This window comes from Lithobates pipiens, unplaced genomic scaffold (assembly GCF_037356315.1).
Source record: "Lithobates pipiens isolate NorthernLeopardFrog02 unplaced genomic scaffold, aLitPip1_a1.2 Scaffold_44, whole genome shotgun sequence".
Lineage (NCBI taxonomy): Eukaryota > Metazoa > Chordata > Amphibia > Anura > Ranidae > Lithobates > Lithobates pipiens.
Genome location: NW_027507870.1, coordinates 3,923,744 through 3,946,432, shown reverse-complemented (window position 1 = coordinate 3,946,432; position 22,689 = coordinate 3,923,744). Strand labels below are relative to the sequence as shown.

The 22,689-nt window shown below is 44.2% G+C and overlaps 1 protein-coding gene across 2 annotated transcripts in view; it reads right to left on the bottom strand.

Moving 5' to 3' along the window:
* LOC143956896 (uncharacterized) overlaps positions 1 to 22,314 on the bottom strand; it is a 59,772-nt gene extending 37,458 nt beyond the window's left edge. For both annotated transcript variants that reach the window (XM_077467065.1, XM_077467064.1), the window contains exons 1-2: positions 22,185 to 22,314; positions 753 to 1,049 (exon numbers count right to left, since the gene is read on the bottom strand). In XM_077467065.1, coding sequence (XP_077323191.1) covers positions 753 to 1,049; positions 22,185 to 22,224 — 337 coding nt within the window. In that variant the 5' untranslated portion in view covers positions 22,225 to 22,314. The remainder of the gene's footprint in view (positions 1 to 752; positions 1,050 to 22,184) is intronic.
* Positions 22,315 to 22,689: the final 375 nt, after the last annotated feature.

Below are 22,689 nucleotides of genomic sequence, written 5' to 3'. Positions count from 1 at the left end.
CGACCGATAAATGATTTAAAGAACTGAAATCCAATGAATTAAAGGGGTGGGGCCAGGCACAGTCAGGCTGAGGAGGCTAAATGATGCTGTGAGTTCTCCAGCCAGGAAATGAGGCGGGGATCTATGTTCTATCTATGAGTTGCTGCAGCTTCTAATGCATGTTGTGAGAAGCTCACAGTGTGCGGTGAAATCAGAGGAAGCCATTTCAGTCCAGGGGAGGAGCCGCTACAACTGTGCAAGACTGAAAGGAAGGTCAAGGGTCAGTTTTAGAAATGCAACTAGAAAAAGAGAAAAAAAAAGTTTGCAAATGTGTTCTAGATCTATGCCGAAGTGAGGCTTACTATCACATGTGGGCGTTACCTATGCAAATACGGTCTGCTTAGGAACACCCACTCCTTCAGACTGACACCCAGCCATCAGGGCATTTTGATATTTGCATAACTCCTCCCAAGAGCCCGCCCACTGCTTGTATCAGGACTGAGGGCCCTTGAGAGGAGTACTGAGTCAGGGGGCTGCAATGATTTTTTTCAGCAGGCTATGCACTGCACCTTACCAACCCCTCCCACCAGCCATGCTTTGCCTGCATTGCATAGAGCACCACAGAGACCTAGTAATGATGTCACTAGGTCAAAAATAAAGTGTATACAAAAATGGAGAGGTTTAATTTAAAAATGTCATTATCATGTTGATGAAGAGGGACCCAGGGAAGGTGAAATATAAGTAGAATTACCATCATCTTTTAAGAAACTTACGTGAAAGAATGGTACGGAGGGCTGACATGTAGAGGGAATTTTCTATCTGACAATAGTAAATCTCACATTTCTGGTCGGGTTCTCGGCTCTTATTTGTCCCACATTTGAGTTCCTGGAATTTCATATCATCATTAGTGACTTTGCTCAGACTTGGGATTATTGGGCAGATGATTTCTCTGTTATCACACCGTACATGGATTTCCTTCTCATGACCTTCCGTAGGGCTCTGGTGGTCATCAGTGCAGGTGACATTCCTTCCCCTCCTCCAACACACTATGGAGGTTCCATCAGAGAGTCCTGGAGAGGGAGATCAGGTACAAATGTCATATAATGAAGTGCGGTCATCACATAGAGATAGAGACAATGAAGGAGGTCAGAGAAAATGACCCACCAAGACCCCACAATTTCCCAGAAAAGAAGACCAGGGAGTCTTTATGACATGCCGATATTCACGCTGATATACGGAGAAAACATTTGAAGTCTTATTTCATCATATAAAACAGATTTATAGTCAGCGCCATCAATTTACCAACGCTACACAATCACATCAGTCCTTGCCCCCAAGGAGCTGACAATCTAGTATCCCTATCACATACACATACTGGGGACAATTTTTCCACCAGCCTGTCCTCGGAGTGTTGGGAAATACCCAATGCAAACACAGGGACAAGGTGCAAACTCCATGCAGACAGGATTCAAGCTAAAGAGTCCAGGGCTGCATGGCAGCAGTGCTATCTACTAAGGCCGCGTACACACGCGCGGACTGTTTGCCCAACCTTGTTCGTCAAACAGTTTCGGCAAACAGTCCGCTCAAAATTTGCATGAGCGGACTTGCCCACACACGAGCGGACTTGCCCACACACGAGCGGACTGTTTCAACGAACTGTTTGCCAAACAGTCCGCTCAACTTTTGAAATGAACGGACTCGCCCACGTAAGGCGGAGGCAAATCCGCCCATTTCGAGCGCGTGTACAGGTAGGCGGGGCCCGCGAAGGAGACGTCGCGGGCTCCGCCGCCTGGAATGGGCTTAAAGGGGAACCCCAACGCCGAAAAAAATCGGCGTGGGGGTTCCCCCAAAGTCCACACCAGACCCTTGTCCGAGCACGCTACCCGGCCGGCCAGGAAAGGGGGGCGAGCGAGCGCGCCCCCCTCCTGAGCCGTACCAGGCCGCGTGCCCTCAACATGGGGGGGTGCCTTGGGGAAGGGGGGCCGCGCGGCCCCCCCACCCCAAAGCACCTTGTCCCCATGTTGATGAGGACAAGGGCCTCTTCCCGACAACCCTGGCCGTTGGTTGTCGGGGTCTGCGGGCGGGGGGCTTATCGGAATCCGGGAGCCCCCTTTAAGAAGGGGGCCCCCGGATACCGGCCCCCCACCCTATGTGAATGAGTATGGGGTACAATGTACCCCTACCCATTCACCTGTGAAATAAAGTACAAAAAAAAACACAACACAGGGGAAAAAATATTTTATTGCACAGCTCCGGGGGTCTTCCGTCTTCGGGGGTCTTCTCGCCGGACTCCTCCGCTATGTGTGTGTAGCTCTTTTACTAGCGGAGGAGTCCGGCTTTCTTCCTCCCCGCCGCCGGCCTCTTCTCCCGACTTCGGGGGTCTTGTCCCCCTCTTCGGTTCTTCTGCCGGGCCACCGCGCCTTCTTGTAGCTCTTTTACAGGCGGTGGCCCGGTCTTCTGTCGCCGCTGTCGCTGTCGCCGCCTTCCGTTCTTGTTCTTCTTCTTGTTCTTCTTCTTCTTCTCCAGGCGATGTTGACACGTCGCTCCCTCCGGCCGGAATGCCAGGGACACGCTCCGCTGCCACTTATATAGTGACAATGGGGCGGGGTCACATGGTATATGTCACATGGGTTGGTCACATGGTGACCCCGCCCCCTTACGATGTCATAGTCCCCATGTGACATCAACCCATGTGACCAACCCATGTGACATATACCATGTGACCCCGCCCCATTGTCACTATATAAGTGACCGCACAGCGCGGCTCCGGCATTCCGGCCGGAGGGAGCGACGTGTCAACATCGCCTGGAGAAGAAGAAGAACAACAAGAAGAAGAACAAGAACGGAAGGCGGCGGCGGCGACAGCGACAGCGACAGCGGCGACAGAAGACCGGGCCACCGCCTGTAAAAGAGCTACAAGAAGGCGCGGTGGCCCGGCAGAAGAACCGAAGGCGGCGACAGAAGAACGGAAGGCAGCGGCGACAGAAGACCGGGCCACCGCCTGTAAAAGAGCTACAAGAAGGCGCGGTGGCCCGGCAGAAGAACCGAAGAGGGGGACAAGACCCCCGAAGTCGGGAGAAGAGGCCGGCGGCGGGGAGGAAGAAAGCCGGACTCCTCCGCTAGTAAAAGAGCTACACACACATAGCGGAGGAGTCCGGCGAGAAGACCCCCGAAGACGGAAGACCCCCGGAGCTGTGCAATAAAATATTTTTTCCCCTGTGTTGTGTTTTTTTTTGTACTTTATTTCACAGGTGAATGGGTAGGGGTACATTGTACCCCATACTCATTCACATAGGGTGGGGGGCCGGTATCCGGGGGCCCCCTTCTTAAAGGGGGCTCCCGGATTCCGATAAGCCCCCCGCCCGCAGACCCCGACAACCAACGGCCAGGGTTGTCGGGAAGAGGCCCTTGTCCTCATCAACATGGGGACAAGGTGCTTTGGGGTGGGGGGGCCGCGCGGCCCCCCTTCCCCAAGGCACCCCCCCCATGTTGAGGGCACGCGGCCTGGTACGGCTCAGGAGGGGGGGCGCGCTCGCTCGCCCCCCTTTCCTGGCCGGCCGGGTAGCGTGCTCGGACAAGGGTCTGGTGTGGACTTTGGGGGAACCCCCACGCCGATTTTTTTCGGCGTTGGGGTTCCCCTTTAAGCTCATTCCAGGCGGCGGAGCCCGCGACGTCTCCTTCGCGGGCCCCGCCTACCTGTACACGCGCTCGAAATGGGCAGACTTCCCTCCGAGCGGGAACAGTCCGCTCATTTCGAAAGTACAGCGGACAGGCCCACACACGGGCGGACTGTTCGCTCAAACACAGTTTCAGCGGACAGTTTTTCGGAATTTCCGAAAGACTTTGTCCGTCCAACTGTCCGCTGAAACTGTCCGCTGAAAGCCCACACACGAGCGGACTGTCCGCCCAAACACTGTTCAGCGGACAAGGTTGGGCGAACAGTCCGCCCGTGTGTACGCGGCCTAAGTCGCTGGGCTGCCCTGGAGCTCAATGACTTTCATAAATGTATTTGGGTAAGACCGTCCACATCCATACATCCTTCATGGCATCATCATTGTTCACATCACAAGGAATTCTGCGTTTTAAGCGAACCCGTTCCTTGGAACAAAGTCCACTTTTTCAAGGATGCGTGTACAGCTCAAGTGGTAAGGATAATATTATAAGAAAAGGTAAAGTATTATTCACGTTACAGAGATATCATTCAATCCCCATACATCTATATGTCATCCAATCCCCATACATCTATATGTCATCCAATCCCCATACATCTATATGTCACCCAATCTCCATACATCTATATGTCATCCAATCTCCATACACCTATATGTCATCCAATCCCCACACATATATATGTCATCCAATCCCCATACATCTATATGTCATCCAATCCCCATACATATATATGTCATCCAATCCCCATACATATACAAGTCATCCAATCCCCATACATCTATATGTCATCCAATCTCCATACATCTATATGTCATCCAATCCCCACACATATACAAGTCATCCAATCCCCATACATCTATATGTCATCCAATCCCCATACATCTATATGTCATCCAATCCCCATACATCTATATGTCATCCAATCCCCATACATCTATATGTCATCCAATCCCCATACATATACAAGTCATCCAATCCCCATACATCTATATGTCATCCAATCCCCATACATATACAAGTCATCCAATCCCCATACACATATATGTCATCCAATCCCCATACACGTGTACATCATCCAATCCCCATACATATATATGTCATCCATACAGTATCTCACAAAAGTGAGTACACTCCTCACACTATTGTAAATCTTTTCTTCTACCTTTTCATGTGAGAACACTGAATAAATTACACTTGTCTAAAATGTAAAGTAGTGAGTGTACAGCTTGTATAATGGTGTAAATTTGCTGTCCCCTCAAAATAACTCACAAAGCCATTAATGTCTAAACCGCTGGCAACAAAAGTCAATACACCCCTGAGTGAAAATGTCCAAATTGGGCCCCATTAGCCATTTTCCTGGTTTCATGTGACTCGTTAGTGTTACAAGGTCTCAGGTGTGAATGGGGAGCAGGTGTGTTAAATTTGGTGTTATCGCTCTCACTCTCTCATACTGGTCACTGGAAGTTCAACATGGGACCTCATGGCAAAGAACTCTCTGAGGATCTGAAGATAAGAATTGTTGCTCTACATAAAGATGACCTAGGCTATAAGAAGGTTGCCAAGACCCTGAAACTGAGCTGCAGCATGGTGACCAAGACCATACAGTGGTATAAGGGGCAGGTTCCCCTCAGAACAGGCTTCGCCCCAAAGAAGTCGAGTGCCCCTGCTTAGCATCATATGAAATAAATTCTTTAAAAAATCAGACAATGTGATTGTCTGGATTTGTTTCCACATTTTGTCTCTCATAGTTGAGGTATACCTATGATGGCAATTACAGGCCTCTCTCATCGTTTTAAGTGGGAGAACTTGCACAATTGATGGCTGACTAAATAGTTTTTTTCCCCCACTGTACATAAACAGTATATATATATATATATATATATATATATATATATATAAATTTAATCACACGTCTGGTCACCATTAGGAATGAGCTCAGTCTTCGTGTGGAACGCATTTTTGACTCGAACAGCGGGTGTTCCCCCGTTCGGCAAAGCCAGAACTTTGTGGGAAGTTCGCGCCATATTCGTGTGGCACTCATGGCCCATAATTCACTGAGGCATCACAGTGCATTGCTGGCTGATGATTGGTCAAGCATGCACTGTGACCCGCATGCTTGGCTGTGACAGTGGGGTCACTTTGGACACAGGGTGAATAAAAGAAACCCCCGATATGGTCTGTGATAGCCATATTCAAGGCTGTATAATACATTGTGGATAATTTGGATGTATATTGTATGTGGGGGTTAAGTGTCATTGCTGTGAGGAATTAAGTTGTTTTGCATTTCTATTGTTCATTTAAGTCTATTCTTGTGTGTATAGTAAAGTGCCAGACAGACTGGCTGCTAACCCTTTGTGGAAAAGATGTGTATTGGGTGGGATCGTTTGAAGCATAGCAGACGTCTTGGGATGTGTGGGTGGAGCTGGGCTCTTGTTCATGTTAAAGCATGTGCCTTGAATTAGTACTGATATCACTGGCAAACAATCTAAACAAAAATTGCTAAGAATATTCCCCACCGATCCCAGCGCACACAGAAACAAAAGATGATATAATTTGCAAGCTGCTATCATACAAAAGATAAATCATAAAAATTATATAGTATATAGCCCTCGTGAATCTATTGTCCAATATATACCATATTGACAGCGCTAAAACAACAAAACAATCATTCTTAAGAGGGTAGAAGCCCCATGGTTTACAACAAAAACCACAGTAATGTCCTTAAAAAGTCCCACACATCTGAGGATGGGATTTTAGTTGAAACACCAAAATGATGGAAAACAGAAAGAAAAGTCCATCTCCAAGAAAAGACCACCAGTGCAGAAAGAGCTTGTTAGCCGGTGACACCCCTTATGGTAAAGCACTCACCAGAACCCAATGGGTTAACAGGCACCTCTTTATAAATAGTCTTTCACTGGTATTCCTCTGTACCCAATTCCTGTGTCCTCATAGATTTTTCGGATTTAATACTTCACTCCCAGCAGCAAGTTCACATATAGAAAACAGCAAAAAGAGGTTCCATAGTGCAAACTGCTTTATTCTTTAAAAAATTTGTGCGCATATACACCATACGTACATAATCAATAAAAATTCATTCACAGAGATGTAACCACTAGAACAACCGGATTTGTCTCACCGCGGCTCCGGGCGTCTTAGATCGAATGCAGGCTCGGCTTCCACGGCGGGTCCCGGGCAATCGTACAAATCGACCGCTCTGTAGTTACGAATAGCTGCTTGGTCACGCCCATACGCGTTTCGTCATCACGTCTTCATCTGTGGGCGTGGCCAAGCAGTGCAGCTAATCCGATTAAATATGAATAGGGGCGGAGAGGTGGCTCATGGGCATTCCCACGTCCAGCCCCCTAGACACACTCACTCCCACCCAATGCGGAAATGAAAAGCACGTAAAAAGAGAAAAATGGTGATTTTGGAAAAAAGAATCACAGATTTGCAGTCCTTATTAGAACCAATAAGAGGCACTCCACAACTAGCTTCTTTCAATAGTGATATTCAGAAAAAATTGGAAAAGGTGGATAGGGATACACAAAAAAAGAAAATAAAGAAATTTAGAAGGGATTTAAATGATTTTAGGAATCACACTATGTATAGTTGGCAGGTAGGATTTAGACCATCAACACAAGAAGAAACCGGGGTTGGGGTTACATCTACACAACCAGTAACTAACGTACCAAAAGCATTGGATAATATCCCTAAGGTAACTGAGGAGGCCTTACCAAGAAAAATAAATTTTGGGAAAAAAAACCCCCAAAACAGTCAGGCACGTAAACAGTCCAATTTTGTGGGTAAGAATAAGGGATACAAGGAAACTCGCCCGGGTTATAATCAACAAGGGATATATCAGCCTGACACACATAACCGTTTTGCTCCTCTAGTGAGATCATCCTCACCCCGTAATACTCAGATGCCCCCTTTTTTAGGGAGAGGCGGGAGGGGACATTGGAGGGGGAGACCAAGAGGGGGGCGACCATGGAGAGGTCGACCCTCTTATCCACCATCCGTCCAGAACAATCAGGATTGGAGACATCCCCAGGATTGGGGAATGCCATACAGTCCGGTCAGACAACAACAAAAAACCATGGAAAAAGAGGCTGCAGAGCCGGTAAACGCCTCAAACAAAAAAAGACGCAGGGAGACGGAATGACAGGGATTTATAATTTGACTCAAGTAACTTTATCCCAGAAAGAAAAAAACATTCTAAATGCGGGTTTGAAATGTTCTGTACGCCAACCAATGAATAAATTTAATGTCTATATTGAAGTACAGAAATACGTACGGAAGATCAATATTAAGAAATATATGCTTTCTAATAGCAGTATGATAACGAATAATAGGGATAATGGAATAATTGGCGTGAACAGCAATCTCCGGAATAAGTCATTATTTAATCCACCACTACCTTCCAACCACCAAGTGGAGGTGTTTAAACAATCAGTCCTTAGGGATTTAGATGCCCTTCCACTAAAGAAAAATCCTTGTCCTATATATATTAAAGAAGGGATTAAAGCCCTAGAGGAAAGAAAGGATATTATTGTCCGACCAGCAGATAAAGGGGGAGGTGTGGTACTGTTGGATAAGCAGTATTACCACACTCAGCTATGCGATATGTTGTCAGATCAAACAACATATACTCTACTAGATAGAGACCCTACGAAATCGTATCGTGAGGATTTGGGCAATTTGGTGGATTTTGGATATTATATGCGGGTCCTAACAAAAAAGGAACGGTTATTTTTGGTACCTAGTTATAATAGAATTCCCAATATTTACACGTTACCTAAGATCCATAAGAGTCAGACGGAACCCCCGGCTAGGCCAATCGTTAACGGAATAAAATCAGTGACTGCTAGGATTGGTCAATATTTAGACCATTTCTTGCAGATGAGTGTGGTCACTACACGTGCCTATTTAAAGGACACCACAAGCTTTTTAGGTTTGTTGCGTGGTGTGGAGTTTCCTGGAGACGCTGAAATCTTTTTAGTAACAGCAGATGTGTCGTCTCTCTATACGATTATACAGCACGAGGATGCCCTGTTGGCTCTCAATTGGGCATTCTCTCAGAGGGACGACCTGCCTTACATACAAAAAAAGTTTTTGCGAATGGCTCTGGAATTTTGCCTGTCGCACAACTACTTTTGGTATGATGGTAAATTTTATAACCAAAAGAAAGGGGTAGCGATGGGTTCAAAATTTGCGCCGAGTTTGGCGAATTTATTTATGAGCCATTGGGAGGATATACGGATTTTTGCGAACCGGAGAAGGGAATTACTTTTCTATCATAGGTATATAGATGATATGTTTTTCATCTGGCAAGGCACGGAGGAATCTCTGAAGGACTTTTCTGATGGTTTGAACAACAATAATAACAATATAAAATTAGACTTCAGTTGGAATAAAAAGTCAATCCACTTTCTGGATGTAACTGTAATGAGAGAAATGACTAATTTGTCCACAAAAGTGTTTTTTAAGCCAACGGACAGAAATAGTTTTATTCCTATTCATAGTGGACATCATCCGCTCTGGCTACGTGGGATACCGAAAGGTCAGTTTCTTCGTGTTAGAAGAAATTGTACCTTTGATGATGATTATTTGACACAGGCATCTTTAGTCAGGGATAAATTTGTGGAAAAGGGTTACTCCTTTGACATGCTGGATCAGGAATTGCAACAGGTGCTACGTGTACCCCAGGAGCAATGTTTACAACGGAAAGAAAGGATAATGTGTAGTACTCATGAATGGGGTTTCATTAGCACCCTCCATGGCCAATACAAGGAGGTAGAGGGGATTATCCGAAAACACTGGGACATCCTCAAATTAGATAGGACGCTCAAGGGAGTAATTCCTGAGAACCCTAGATTTATTTACAGACGTAATTTCTCTTTTGGGGATAAAATTGTCAAAAAGGTTTTGGATCCACCCTCCAGGCCTCTTATGTTCTGGGATCGAGCTGGCTTTTTTGCCTGTCGAAGGTGCAAAGCCTGTAAATCTGTTCACAATCACATTCGGGGGATTGATCAATTCACCTCCACTGGTAATGGACAAAATTTTAAGATCGATCAATTTATCACATGTGTGACCACACATGTAGTATATGTACTTCAGTGCCCGTGTGGACTGATGTATGTAGGACGAACAAAAAGGAAATTATGTACTAGGGTGGCAGAACATATTTACAATATTTCCATTGGCTATAAGGACCATAGTGTTTCCCTACATTTCAGACTTAAACACGACAGGGACCCAACAGGTCTTAATTTTTGGGGTGTAGATAGGGTCTTTCCGAATTGGAAGGGCAGTAATTTAGTCCGGGAAATATCTAAACGTGAGACCGAGTGGCTGTTCCGTATGAACACTTTGAGTCCCTACGGTTTAAATATAGAGGTGGATGTTAACTGTTTCATTAGTGACTACTAAGTTTTTATTGCAGTACACTGGGGAAATATTGAGGAGGATTTGAGCTTAATATATTTTAGAACAGTTTCTGCATAACATATTTAGCCTTGTTTTATTAATATATTTTTTTATGTGAACACAGCATACATGTATACAAAAAAGAGTATAGGTCGGTTCTATTCTATTCTATTTTTTGGGACACCTACTTTTGCAGTCGAGTAGACCAAGAGGTCTGCATTTTCTAGCTTTGCTGGTACTCAACATTCGGGTTTTATTTTATCTTATCATTTTTTATTAATCTATCAGACAAGACTATTGATTAAGATAGTGTGGAGAATTATTTAATATTTTATTGAATGTAATGCATTTTGCTCTGCATACATATTGGTGGTATATATAGATTTGAGATATATGTGCCTTTTATCTCAATGCATTTTTCTAAGATGGATACCTGCAATATTGACAATATTTATTATTTTGGTATGATAATGGGTATTTTAGGTAATAATGATGTAAATTTATTATTATATTATTATTTTAGTATGATAATGGTGATTTCCTGGAATAATGAGATAACCTGCTCACTTAATGTATGCTGTTCGGTGATTTAATGAATTAATACTGTTCTCATGAGAAACGAAGGTTTGTGTGAACAAATTTTACCCACAGGGACGTACTCGTGAGAAACGAAAGTTTTTTTGCGAACAGTGTACATTTAGGCATGTTGTCATGGCGATGGCTTGCACGACGTGGCCTTTTCATTTCCGCATTGGGTGGGAGTGAGTGTGTCTAGGGGGCTGGACGTGGGAATGCCCATGAGCCACCTCTCCGCCCCTATTCATATTTAATCGGATTAGCTGCACTGCTTGGCCACGCCCACAGATGAAGACGTGATGACGAAACGCGTATGGGCGTGACCAAGCAGCTATTCGTAACTACAGAGCGGTCGATTTGTACGATTGCCCGGGACCCGCCGTGGAAGCCGAGCCTGCATTCGATCTAAGACGCCCGGAGCCGCGGTGAGACAAATCCGGTTGTTCTAGTGGTTACATCTCTGTGAATGAATTTTTATTGATTATGTACGTATGGTGTATATGCGCACAAATTTTTTAAAGAATAAAGCAGTTTGCACTATGGAACCTCTTTTTGCTGTTTTCTATATGTGAACTTGCTGCTGGGAGTGAAGTATTAAATCCGAAAAATCTATGAGGACACAGGAATTGGGTACAGAGGAATACCAGTGAAAGACTATTTATAAAGAGGTGCCTGTTAACCCATTGGGTTCTGGTGAGTGCTTTACCATAAGGGGTGTCACCGGCTAACAAGCTCTTTCTGCACTGGTGGTCTTTTCTTGGAGATGGACTTTTCTTTCTGTTTTCCATCATTTTGGTGTTTCAACTAAAATCCCATCCTCAGATGTGTGGGACTTTTTAAGGACATTACTGTGGTTTTTGTTGTAAACCATGGGGCTTCTACCCTCTTAAGAATGATTGTTTTGTTGTTTTAGCGCTGTCAATATGGTATATATTGGACAATAGATTCACGAGGGCTATATACTATATAATTTTTATGATTTATCTTTTGTATGATAGCAGCTTGCAAATTATATCATCTTTTGTTTCTGTGTGCGCTGGGATCGGTGGGGAATATTCTTAGCAATTTTTGTTTAGATTGTTTGCCAGTGATATCAGTACTTGTTACATAGTTAAATTTACCCTTAGCGAACATGGATGCAATCAATTTTTTGAGGGATCGACAAATTGATTTAGAAGCAGTGTTTTCCTGTGAAGGGGGAACACTTGAAGATAATGATTATACGGAAACTCTAACAGCACTAGCCAACACCCTTGAGAAACAAGTTCGCACCTGGTGGGATATCTGTACGTTTGAACAGTACCTCAAGGACAAATTAATAATGAGAAGCCTGAGGTGGGATGTGGCACCTCAGGACGGACTTGATGACACAGGTTCTATGTCAGAGTGGCTTGATTTCTTTAATGGAGTTGGCTATAAATTACAGCAACTGGTATTAGCACGTAAAAAGAGAAAAATGGTGATTTTGGAAAAAAGAATCACAGATTTGCAGTCCTTATTAGAACCAATAAGAGGCACTCCACAACTAGCTTCTTTCAATAGTGATATTCAGAAAAAATTGGAAAAGGTGGATAGGGATACACAAAAAAAGAAAATAAAGAAATTTAGAAGGGATTTAAATGATTTTAGGAATCACACTATGTATAGTTGGCAGGTAGGATTTAGACCATCAACACAAGAAGAAACCGGGGTTGGGGTTACATCTACACAACCAGTAACTAACGTACCAAAAGCATTGGATAATATCCCTAAGGTAACTGAGGAGGCCTTACCAAGAAAAATAAATTTTGGGAAAAAAAACCCCCAAAACAGTCAGGCACGTAAACAGTCCAATTTTGTGGGTAAGAATAAGGGATACAAGGAAACTCGCCCGGGTTATAATCAACAAGGGATATATCAGCCTGACACACATAACCGTTTTGCTCCTCTAGTGAGATCATCCTCACCCCGTAATACTCAGATGCCCCCTTTTTTAGGGAGAGGCGGGAGGGGACATTGGAGGGGGAGACCAAGAGGGGGGCGACCATGGAGAGGTCGACCCTCTTATCCACCATCCGTCCAGAACAATCAGGATTGGAGACATCCCCAGGATTGGGGAATGCCATACAGTCCGGTCAGACAACAACAAAAAACCATGGAAAAAGAGGCTGCAGAGCCGGTAAACGCCTCAAACAAAAAAAGACGCAGGGAGACGGAATGACAGGGATTTATAATTTGACTCAAGTAACTTTATCCCAGAAAGAAAAAAACATTCTAAATGCGGGTTTGAAATGTTCTGTACGCCAACCAATGAATAAATTTAATGTCTATATTGAAGTACAGAAATACGTACGGAAGATCAATATTAAGAAATATATGCTTTCTAATAGCAGTATGATAACGAATAATAGGGATAATGGAATAATTGGCGTGAACAGCAATCTCCGGAATAAGTCATTATTTAATCCACCACTACCTTCCAACCACCAAGTGGAGGTGTTTAAACAATCAGTCCTTAGGGATTTAGATGCCCTTCCACTAAAGAAAAATCCTTGTCCTATATATATTAAAGAAGGGATTAAAGCCCTAGAGGAAAGAAAGGATATTATTGTCCGACCAGCAGATAAAGGGGGAGGTGTGGTACTGTTGGATAAGCAGTATTACCACACTCAGCTATGCGATATGTTGTCAGATCAAACAACATATACTCTACTAGATAGAGACCCTACGAAATCGTATCGTGAGGATTTGGGCAATTTGGTGGATTTTGGATATTATATGCGGGTCCTAACAAAAAAGGAACGGTTATTTTTGGTACCTAGTTATAATAGAATTCCCAATATTTACACGTTACCTAAGATCCATAAGAGTCAGACGGAACCCCCGGCTAGGCCAATCGTTAACGGAATAAAATCAGTGACTGCTAGGATTGGTCAATATTTAGACCATTTCTTGCAGATGAGTGTGGTCACTACACGTGCCTATTTAAAGGACACCACAAGCTTTTTAGGTTTGTTGCGTGGTGTGGAGTTTCCTGGAGACGCTGAAATCTTTTTAGTAACAGCAGATGTGTCGTCTCTCTATACGATTATACAGCACGAGGATGCCCTGTTGGCTCTCAATTGGGCATTCTCTCAGAGGGACGACCTGCCTTACATACAAAAAAAGTTTTTGCGAATGGCTCTGGAATTTTGCCTGTCGCACAACTACTTTTGGTATGATGGTAAATTTTATAACCAAAAGAAAGGGGTAGCGATGGGTTCAAAATTTGCGCCGAGTTTGGCGAATTTATTTATGAGCCATTGGGAGGATATACGGATTTTTGCGAACCGGAGAAGGGAATTACTTTTCTATCATAGGTATATAGATGATATGTTTTTCATCTGGCAAGGCACGGAGGAATCTCTGAAGGACTTTTCTGATGGTTTGAACAACAATAATAACAATATAAAATTAGACTTCAGTTGGAATAAAAAGTCAATCCACTTTCTGGATGTAACTGTAATGAGAGAAATGACTAATTTGTCCACAAAAGTGTTTTTTAAGCCAACGGACAGAAATAGTTTTATTCCTATTCATAGTGGACATCATCCGCTCTGGCTACGTGGGATACCGAAAGGTCAGTTTCTTCGTGTTAGAAGAAATTGTACCTTTGATGATGATTATTTGACACAGGCATCTTTAGTCAGGGATAAATTTGTGGAAAAGGGTTACTCCTTTGACATGCTGGATCAGGAATTGCAACAGGTGCTACGTGTACCCCAGGAGCAATGTTTACAACGGAAAGAAAGGATAATGTGTAGTACTCATGAATGGGGTTTCATTAGCACCCTCCATGGCCAATACAAGGAGGTAGAGGGGATTATCCGAAAACACTGGGACATCCTCAAATTAGATAGGACGCTCAAGGGAGTAATTCCTGAGAACCCTAGATTTATTTACAGACGTAATTTCTCTTTTGGGGATAAAATTGTCAAAAAGGTTTTGGATCCACCCTCCAGGCCTCTTATGTTCTGGGATCGAGCTGGCTTTTTTGCCTGTCGAAGGTGCAAAGCCTGTAAATCTGTTCACAATCACATTCGGGGGATTGATCAATTCACCTCCACTGGTAATGGACAAAATTTTAAGATCGATCAATTTATCACATGTGTGACCACACATGTAGTATATGTACTTCAGTGCCCGTGTGGACTGATGTATGTAGGACGAACAAAAAGGAAATTATGTACTAGGGTGGCAGAACATATTTACAATATTTCCATTGGCTATAAGGACCATAGTGTTTCCCTACATTTCAGACTTAAACACGACAGGGACCCAACAGGTCTTAATTTTTGGGGTGTAGATAGGGTCTTTCCGAATTGGAAGGGCAGTAATTTAGTCCGGGAAATATCTAAACGTGAGACCGAGTGGCTGTTCCGTATGAACACTTTGAGTCCCTACGGTTTAAATATAGAGGTGGATGTTAACTGTTTCATTAGTGACTACTAAGTTTTTATTGCAGTACACTGGGGAAATATTGAGGAGGATTTGAGCTTAATATATTTTAGAACAGTTTCTGCATAACATATTTAGCCTTGTTTTATTAATATATTTTTTTATGTGAACACAGCATACATGTATACAAAAAAGAGTATAGGTCGGTTCTATTCTATTCTATTTTTTGGGACACCTACTTTTGCAGTCGAGTAGACCAAGAGGTCTGCATTTTCTAGCTTTGCTGGTACTCAACATTCGGGTTTTATTTTATCTTATCATTTTTTATTAATCTATCAGACAAGACTATTGATTAAGATAGTGTGGAGAATTATTTAATATTTTATTGAATGTAATGCATTTTGCTCTGCATACATATTGGTGGTATATATAGATTTGAGATATATGTGCCTTTTATCTCAATGCATTTTTCTAAGATGGATACCTGCAATATTGACAATATTTATTATTTTGGTATGATAATGGGTATTTTAGGTAATAATGATGTAAATTTATTATTATATTATTATTTTAGTATGATAATGGTGATTTCCTGGAATAATGAGATAACCTGCTCACTTAATGTATGCTGTTCGGTGATTTAATGAATTAATACTGTTCTCATGAGAAACGAAGGTTTGTGTGAACAAATTTTACCCACAGGGACGTACTCGTGAGAAACGAAAGTTTTTTTGCAAACAGTGTACATTTAGGCATGTTGTCATGGCGATGGCTTGCACGACGTGGCCTTTTCATTTCCGCATTGGGTGGGAGTGAGTGTGTCTAGGGGGCTGGACGTGGGAATGCCCATGAGCCACCTCTCCGCCCCTATTCATATTTAATCGGATTAGCTGCACTGCTTGGCCACGCCCACAGATGAAGACGTGATGACGAAACGCGTATGGGCGTGACCAAGCAGCTATTCGTAACTACAGAGCGGTCGATTTGTACGATTGCCCGGGACCCGCCGTGGAAGCCGAGCCTGCATTCGATCTAAGACGCCCGGAGCCGCGGTGAGACAAATCCGGTTGTTCTAGTGGTTACATCTCTGTGAATGAATTTTTATTGATTATGTACGTATGGTGTATATGCGCACAAATTTTTTAAAGAATAAAGCAGTTTGCACTATGGAACCTCTTTTTGCTGTTTTCTATATGTGAACTTGCTGCTGGGAGTGAAGTATTAAATCCGAAAAATCTATGAGGACACAGGAATTGGGTACAGAGGAATACCAGTGAAAGACTATTTATAAAGAGGTGCCTGTTAACCCATTGGGTTCTGGTGAGTGCTTTACCATAAGGGGTGTCACCGGCTAACAAGCTCTTTCTGCACTGGTGGTCTTTTCTTGGAGATGGACTTTTCTTTCTGTTTTCCATCATTTTGGTGTTTCAACTAAAATCCCATCCTCAGATGTGTGGGACTTTTTAAGGACATTACTGTGGTTTTTGTTGTAAACCATGGGGCTTCTACCCTCTTAAGAATGATTGTTTTGTTGTTTTAGCGCTGTCAATATGGTATATATTGGACAATAGATTCACGAGGGCTATATACTATATAATTTTTATGTGCCTTGAATTGTGTATAAAAATACAATGTTGGTTTTTAATAAAGTCATTCCTACTACAGAAGGGACAGAGTGTGTCTCGTCTTTTTGCCAGAGGGATCGGCTCCTATAGGAAAGGGTCATTTAGCTGTGGATATTGGCAGCGAGTGGATGTGTGTCCAGAAGAGGGAACATCGCAAACGGCGTTAACCCTCTTTATATTAGGGGAGCCGTTACATTGGCCAATCACAGCACCGGCAGCGAGGAAAGCCATAATTGGCCACAGGCAAGATGCCTGTGGCCAATTATAGCTCAGGCGGTTTAGTACACGCCCCACACTATATAAGGCCGCCTGCGCGGCAGCCTTGTGTAGTGTGTTGTGGCGTTCATAGAGAGACAGATAGGCAGGGACAGTGTCTTAATTTCTTGTGAACCTAGCACAATTACAGTCTGTGTATTGTGCCCCCTGCATAGTGTACACCTGAAGCTACCCCAATTGCTGGTGTTGTTCTGGTCCTATACCACAGGCAGAAACGTCACATCCCTTCAAGACTGCCTATGCTGATTCTGAGTGACTGTCCTGTTATGCTGAGTGACTATCCTCTTCCTCCTCAATGATCCTGCTGATAGCTTGGAAGAACATTTTTGGTTCTGGGCGTGGCCACAAGTGGCTAAGGCCCAATTTTTCAGCCCCTGTTTAACAAGGGCATGTAATTACAATTTTTGATGCAATACTTTGCAGCAGGGCTCATTCCCGCACTCCAACTAGAGTATCTGTGAGGGGTTGCTGTCATGGCACCAGCACAAGTACTTAAGGCCCAATTTTTCAACCCCTGTTTAACAAGGGCATGTAATTACAATTTTTGATGCAATATTTTGCAGGAGGGCTCATTCCTGCGCTCCAACTAGAGTATCTGTGAGGGGTTGCAGTATTGTGCACCAGCACCAGTGCCTGAGGCCCAATTTTTCAGCCCGTATTTAATAAGGGCATGTAATTACAATTTTTGATGCAATACTTTGCAGCAGGGCTCATTCCTGCTCTCCAACTAGAATTTCTGTGAGGTGTTGCAGTGTTGTGGCACCAGTGCCTAAGGCCCAATTTTTCAGCCCCTGTTTAACAGGTGCAAGTAATTACAATTCTTGATATAATATTTCACAGGAGGGCCCATTCCAGCGCCCGCGAGAGTAACTGTGAGGACTTACAGTGTTGTGGCACCAGCACCACAACCACCAAAGGCCCAATTTTTCTACCACTGTTCAACAATGGCATGTAATTACAATTCTTGATAAAATGGTTCACAGCAGGGCGCTCCAGCGCCCACCAAGAGTTACTTTGAGGGCTTACAGTGTTGTGGCAACACCAACACCTTAGGCCCCTATTTCTGCAGAGCATATAGGGCAGGCCCCTACTTTCAAACATCCAACTTACAAACATCTCCTACTTGCAAAAGGAAGGAGACAACAGCAAGTGAGATGAAAAAAGATGGATGGCCAAAAAATTATACAGGGGTGATAACCCTTCCCTATGTTTTCCAAAAAGCTTAAAAATAGATTTTTGGACTGGAGCTAAACTTTAAAAATGTACCAGTTCAAAATTACAAACAGATTCTACTTAACACAACAAACCTACACAGTCCCTGTCTTGTTTGCACCGCCTGTATACTGCTGTTCTGAGTATATAGGGCCTGGGGGCCACACGCATTTCCTTTTTTTTATTTAGGTACGGTTTTCCCCTTAATATCTGTACAAGACCCAAAGGGGCTGGTAATGGGCAGGGGGGGGGGGCTACCCATGCCATTTTTCTCAATGATTTTCATCCGTATTGCCGAAACCAGATATAACATTAAAACCGCAAGCAGTTTTAAATGACTTTTTTTCTGTTAAAAATGTAATTTTGTGCAGGGACTGTTCTAAACACGGCAAACACGTGGCACTTCACAGGCATACTACAGACACCCCCCAGGCACCATATTTAAAGGAATATTTCACTTTTTTTTACTTTAAATGTCATTAAAATCAGTGCTCCTGAAAAAATAGCCATTTTAAAAACTTTTTTTTTTTTGCATTGACCCATGTCCCCTGGGGCAGGACCCAGGCCCCCAAACCCTTTTTTAGGACAATATCTTGCATATTAGCCTTTAAAATTCGCACTTTGATTTTGAACATTCGAGTCCCATAAACTTTAACGGGGTTCTAAAGTTCTTACGAATTTTCGGTCCGTTCGTAGGTTCTGGTGCGAACCAAACCGGGGGGGTGTTCGGCTCATCCCTAGTCAACATGTGGTGTCCCCTGTGTGCTGAACACATCCTGTTATAAGGGGGAGGTCTACCACAATCATAGAGCTGCTTTAAAAATGAAAAGACCACAAAACATGCTTTGGCTTCTTTGCTTTGTACAGTAAGTGTTTGTTCTGGAAACTGGTAGAGTTGGGAAATTGTGACACAGTGCGAGATAAAAGGCCAGAAAGATCAGTTATCACACATTTCTCACTTTAAACAGAATGGAGATAAAAACCGCGAGCAGAGCCTGGTCACCGCTGACCACCGTCTGAAAATGTTAGTTTCCTGTCTGTCTTTGAATTCGGTACTTTAACACACTGACCTAGAACAAGGCATTCCGTGAGTTCATTACTTCTAATTTGAATATTTGTTCCAAGAAATGAAAATGCAGAAGACATTGGAAGGAACTGAGATGAACTGAGCTGCCAACATGCAGGAATTGGGGTGATCTGAGGGAGGAAAATGCAGGAATTGGGGTGATCTGAGATGTGAAGGTGCATAAATTGGGGTGATCTGAGGGGTGAAGGTGCAGGAATTGGGCTGATCTGAGGGGTGAAGGTGAAGGAATTGGGGGGATCTGAGGTGTGAAGGTGCAGGAATTGGGATGATCTGAGGTGTGAAGGTGCAGGGATTGGGGTGTTCTGAGGGGTGGAGGTGCTGGAATTGGGGGGGATCTGAGGTGTGAAGGTGCAGGAATTGGGATGATCTGAGGGGTGAAGGTGCAGGGATTGGGGGGATCTGAGATGTGAAGGTGCAGGAATTGGGATGATCTGGGGGGTGAAGTTGCAGGAATTGGGGTGATCTGAGGTATGAAGATGTAGGAATTGGGGGTTCTGAGGGGTGAAGGTGCAGGAATTGGGGTGATCTGAGGGGTGAAGGTGCAGGAATTGGGTGATCTGAGGGTTGAAGGTGCAGGAATTGGGGCTGATCTGAGGGGTGAAGTTGCAGGAATTGGGGTGATCTGAGGGGTGATGTTGCAGGAATTGGGGTGATCTGAGGGGTGATGTTGCAGGAATTGGGATAATCTGAGGTGTGAATGTGCAGGAATTGGATGATCTGAGGTACTGTATGAAGATGCAAGGGAACGGAGGGACACTTGAGGGAGAAAATGTGGGTGTGGCCAAACTCTTAACAGTGGGAGGTACTTAATGAGTGCGGTGAAACAAAACCAGGACAGAGATCAGCTGGGTGGAGAGCAGAGGTTATCAGGGCAGAAGACAGAGGTCAGCTGGGTGGAGATCAGGGCAGAAGACAGAGGTCAGCTGGGTGGAGATCAGGGCAGAAGACAGGGGTCAGTTGGGTGGTGATCAGGGGTTATCAGGGCAGAAGACAGGGGTCAGTTGGGTGGAGGACAGGAATCAGCATGGCAGAGGAGAAGGGACTGCAGGGCAGAGGATAGGAGGTCAGCAGGGCAGTGTAAATGAGTCAGCAGGATGGAAGACAGGGGGTCAGTAGGGCAGGGTACAGGGTTCAGCATGTCGGTTAGCAGAATGGAGGACAGGAGTCAGTAAGGCAGGGTACAGGGGGTCAAATCCCCCTATTCCTCCTCTTAACCAATATCCCCCCACCCCATTCCTCCTCCTAGCAAAAATCAGCCCCCCTAGTTTATTCCCCTTTACCCTTACACCCCCAATCTTTCCCTCTTTACTCTGTACACTCCCTAATGACTGCCTCCCTCCCCCAGTCACATCTGAAACGCCATCCAGGTACCTAGCAGGTCCAGGTAACTAACAACAGGTAGCTCCAGCGATCAGTGGGTGGTGCTCATGGACAAGGAGGTAAGAGGGAAGAGCTGGCCGGTCATGTGAGCCCTGCAGGTCCTGTCTGGAACTGCATAGATGTCTGGCGGGCATGTCTGCAGCCTCTTTGGGGCATCAGAGCAGCCAACCGCCCCCCAGGCCCAGTCCGCCCCTACCATGACTCCTCCCCGCCTCCTGTCTGTGTGCATCACAGCCAAGGAGAAGGGTTCAGCCGCAAACTGCTGTGAGCTGTGTATGAATTCAAAAGACAAAACGAGTATGGGACTTTAAATGAGGCAGGCTCAAAAACAATGTATGAGTAGAAATGTTATTATTAATTATACATGAATGTCAGGGAGCGTTTCTATGTGACCAATGAGTATTCAATACATATACAGACATGACATCTGAGTAAACATGATATAGAACTTCATAATAATATTTAGAATAGGGATGGAGACGCACTGCCCCCCCCCCCCCCCCCTTCCTTGTGTGTTTCATTTAAAGTCCCAGTATATGGAGATATACATTCCTCCCCTCTTTGTGAGCTGTATATGAGTGAGGCAGCCCGAGTCACATTTACACAGCTGTGCTTGCAGCATGTGGGACACCAGACACACCACTCAAGCCGCAGGGCTGGTGTTACTGGTGCCCACGCCAGTGCATGCTTGCGGGCAAGCCACTGAAACCAAGTGTGGAATTTTGTTCCAGCACTTGGCTCCACTCCGGGACAAAGACTTCATTCGCCGGGACACCGGGACTTGCATCAAGTCCTGGGACAGTCCCAGCATATCCATGATGGTTGGGAGGTATGCATGTATCACAATAACACAGTATGTCCAGTGTACATATCTGTAGATATAATATATTTTTGCATGCAGCAGGTAATATAATGATAATTAATGAATGCATATTTCCATTAGCAGTACAACAACGAGCAGAAGAATTGAAGAAAAGATCTCTGTCGGAACTGTCCTGCTTTACTTGTCCTCTATTCATGCATATTGGATTATCTGATCTTCTTTATTAGTCGAGTGTTCTATTCTGCTCTGTCACCCCCTCACTTTCTTACCCTTTTTCTTTCCCAATTTACATCTAGTTATAAATTGCATTCGTCAACTTCAACTATTTTATAAAAGTTCTTAAGCTCCCAATCTCATTCCAAACATGTTTTTCTGCTTTTGTGGCTTCATCAGAGGAAGTGCCACGTGAAAAGAGCTGTATTGTGTTTAATTGTATTCCACAAATTGAATGGTGCTCCCTCCCGTCGCCTCGATTTTAAGGCTTTTGAGTTATCGCTTCACACCCACCTGATTACATCATTGTGTCTAGCATGCTACAGACCTTCCTCAAATAGGTTGACAACACTCTGTCCCTGTCTCCATTTTTGCTCCTATTTTGTCACCCCGTCGCATGGACTACAATTAACCTCTTCAAGCATAAGGCAGCAGTGGAAGCTCCCATAATTCTATACTATCAGGTTCCCTTTAACTTATTATATTGTAGACTTACCTATTATACACACAACCAGGATGCAGAAATAGAAGGTCATTATATTTATCCTCCAGGAGGTCTGTCTGGAAGTGAAGAGATGGAGAAACTCAGCTCTGTCTACACTGACACTACGTGCCTGAGAAAGGAGCGTGTGGTCTGGTGGGAAATAGGAAGTTATAGAAAAAGGAACATTGCTTAGTATTTTAAGATGAGGTGCTAAGATCTTATCAGACCTTTCTACTGAACAGGGAAAAAGTTCTCTTTATTCAGCAGAACACCCAACAGAGGTGGTGAAGTTCCATAAACTTCATGGACACCGGTCCGGTGTACTACCAGTGCCAGGAGAATGACCTGGAGGGCTATAGAATGTACAGATCTTCCTCTAGGACAGGGGATTCTGAACTTTCTAAACAGGGGCCAGTTTACTGTGCTTGGGGGGGGGGGGGGGGGCATATCCAGACCATTGGCAGTAGATAAGGTCCCAACATCAATGGGGAAAAAACAATGCCCCATCTTTGGTGTC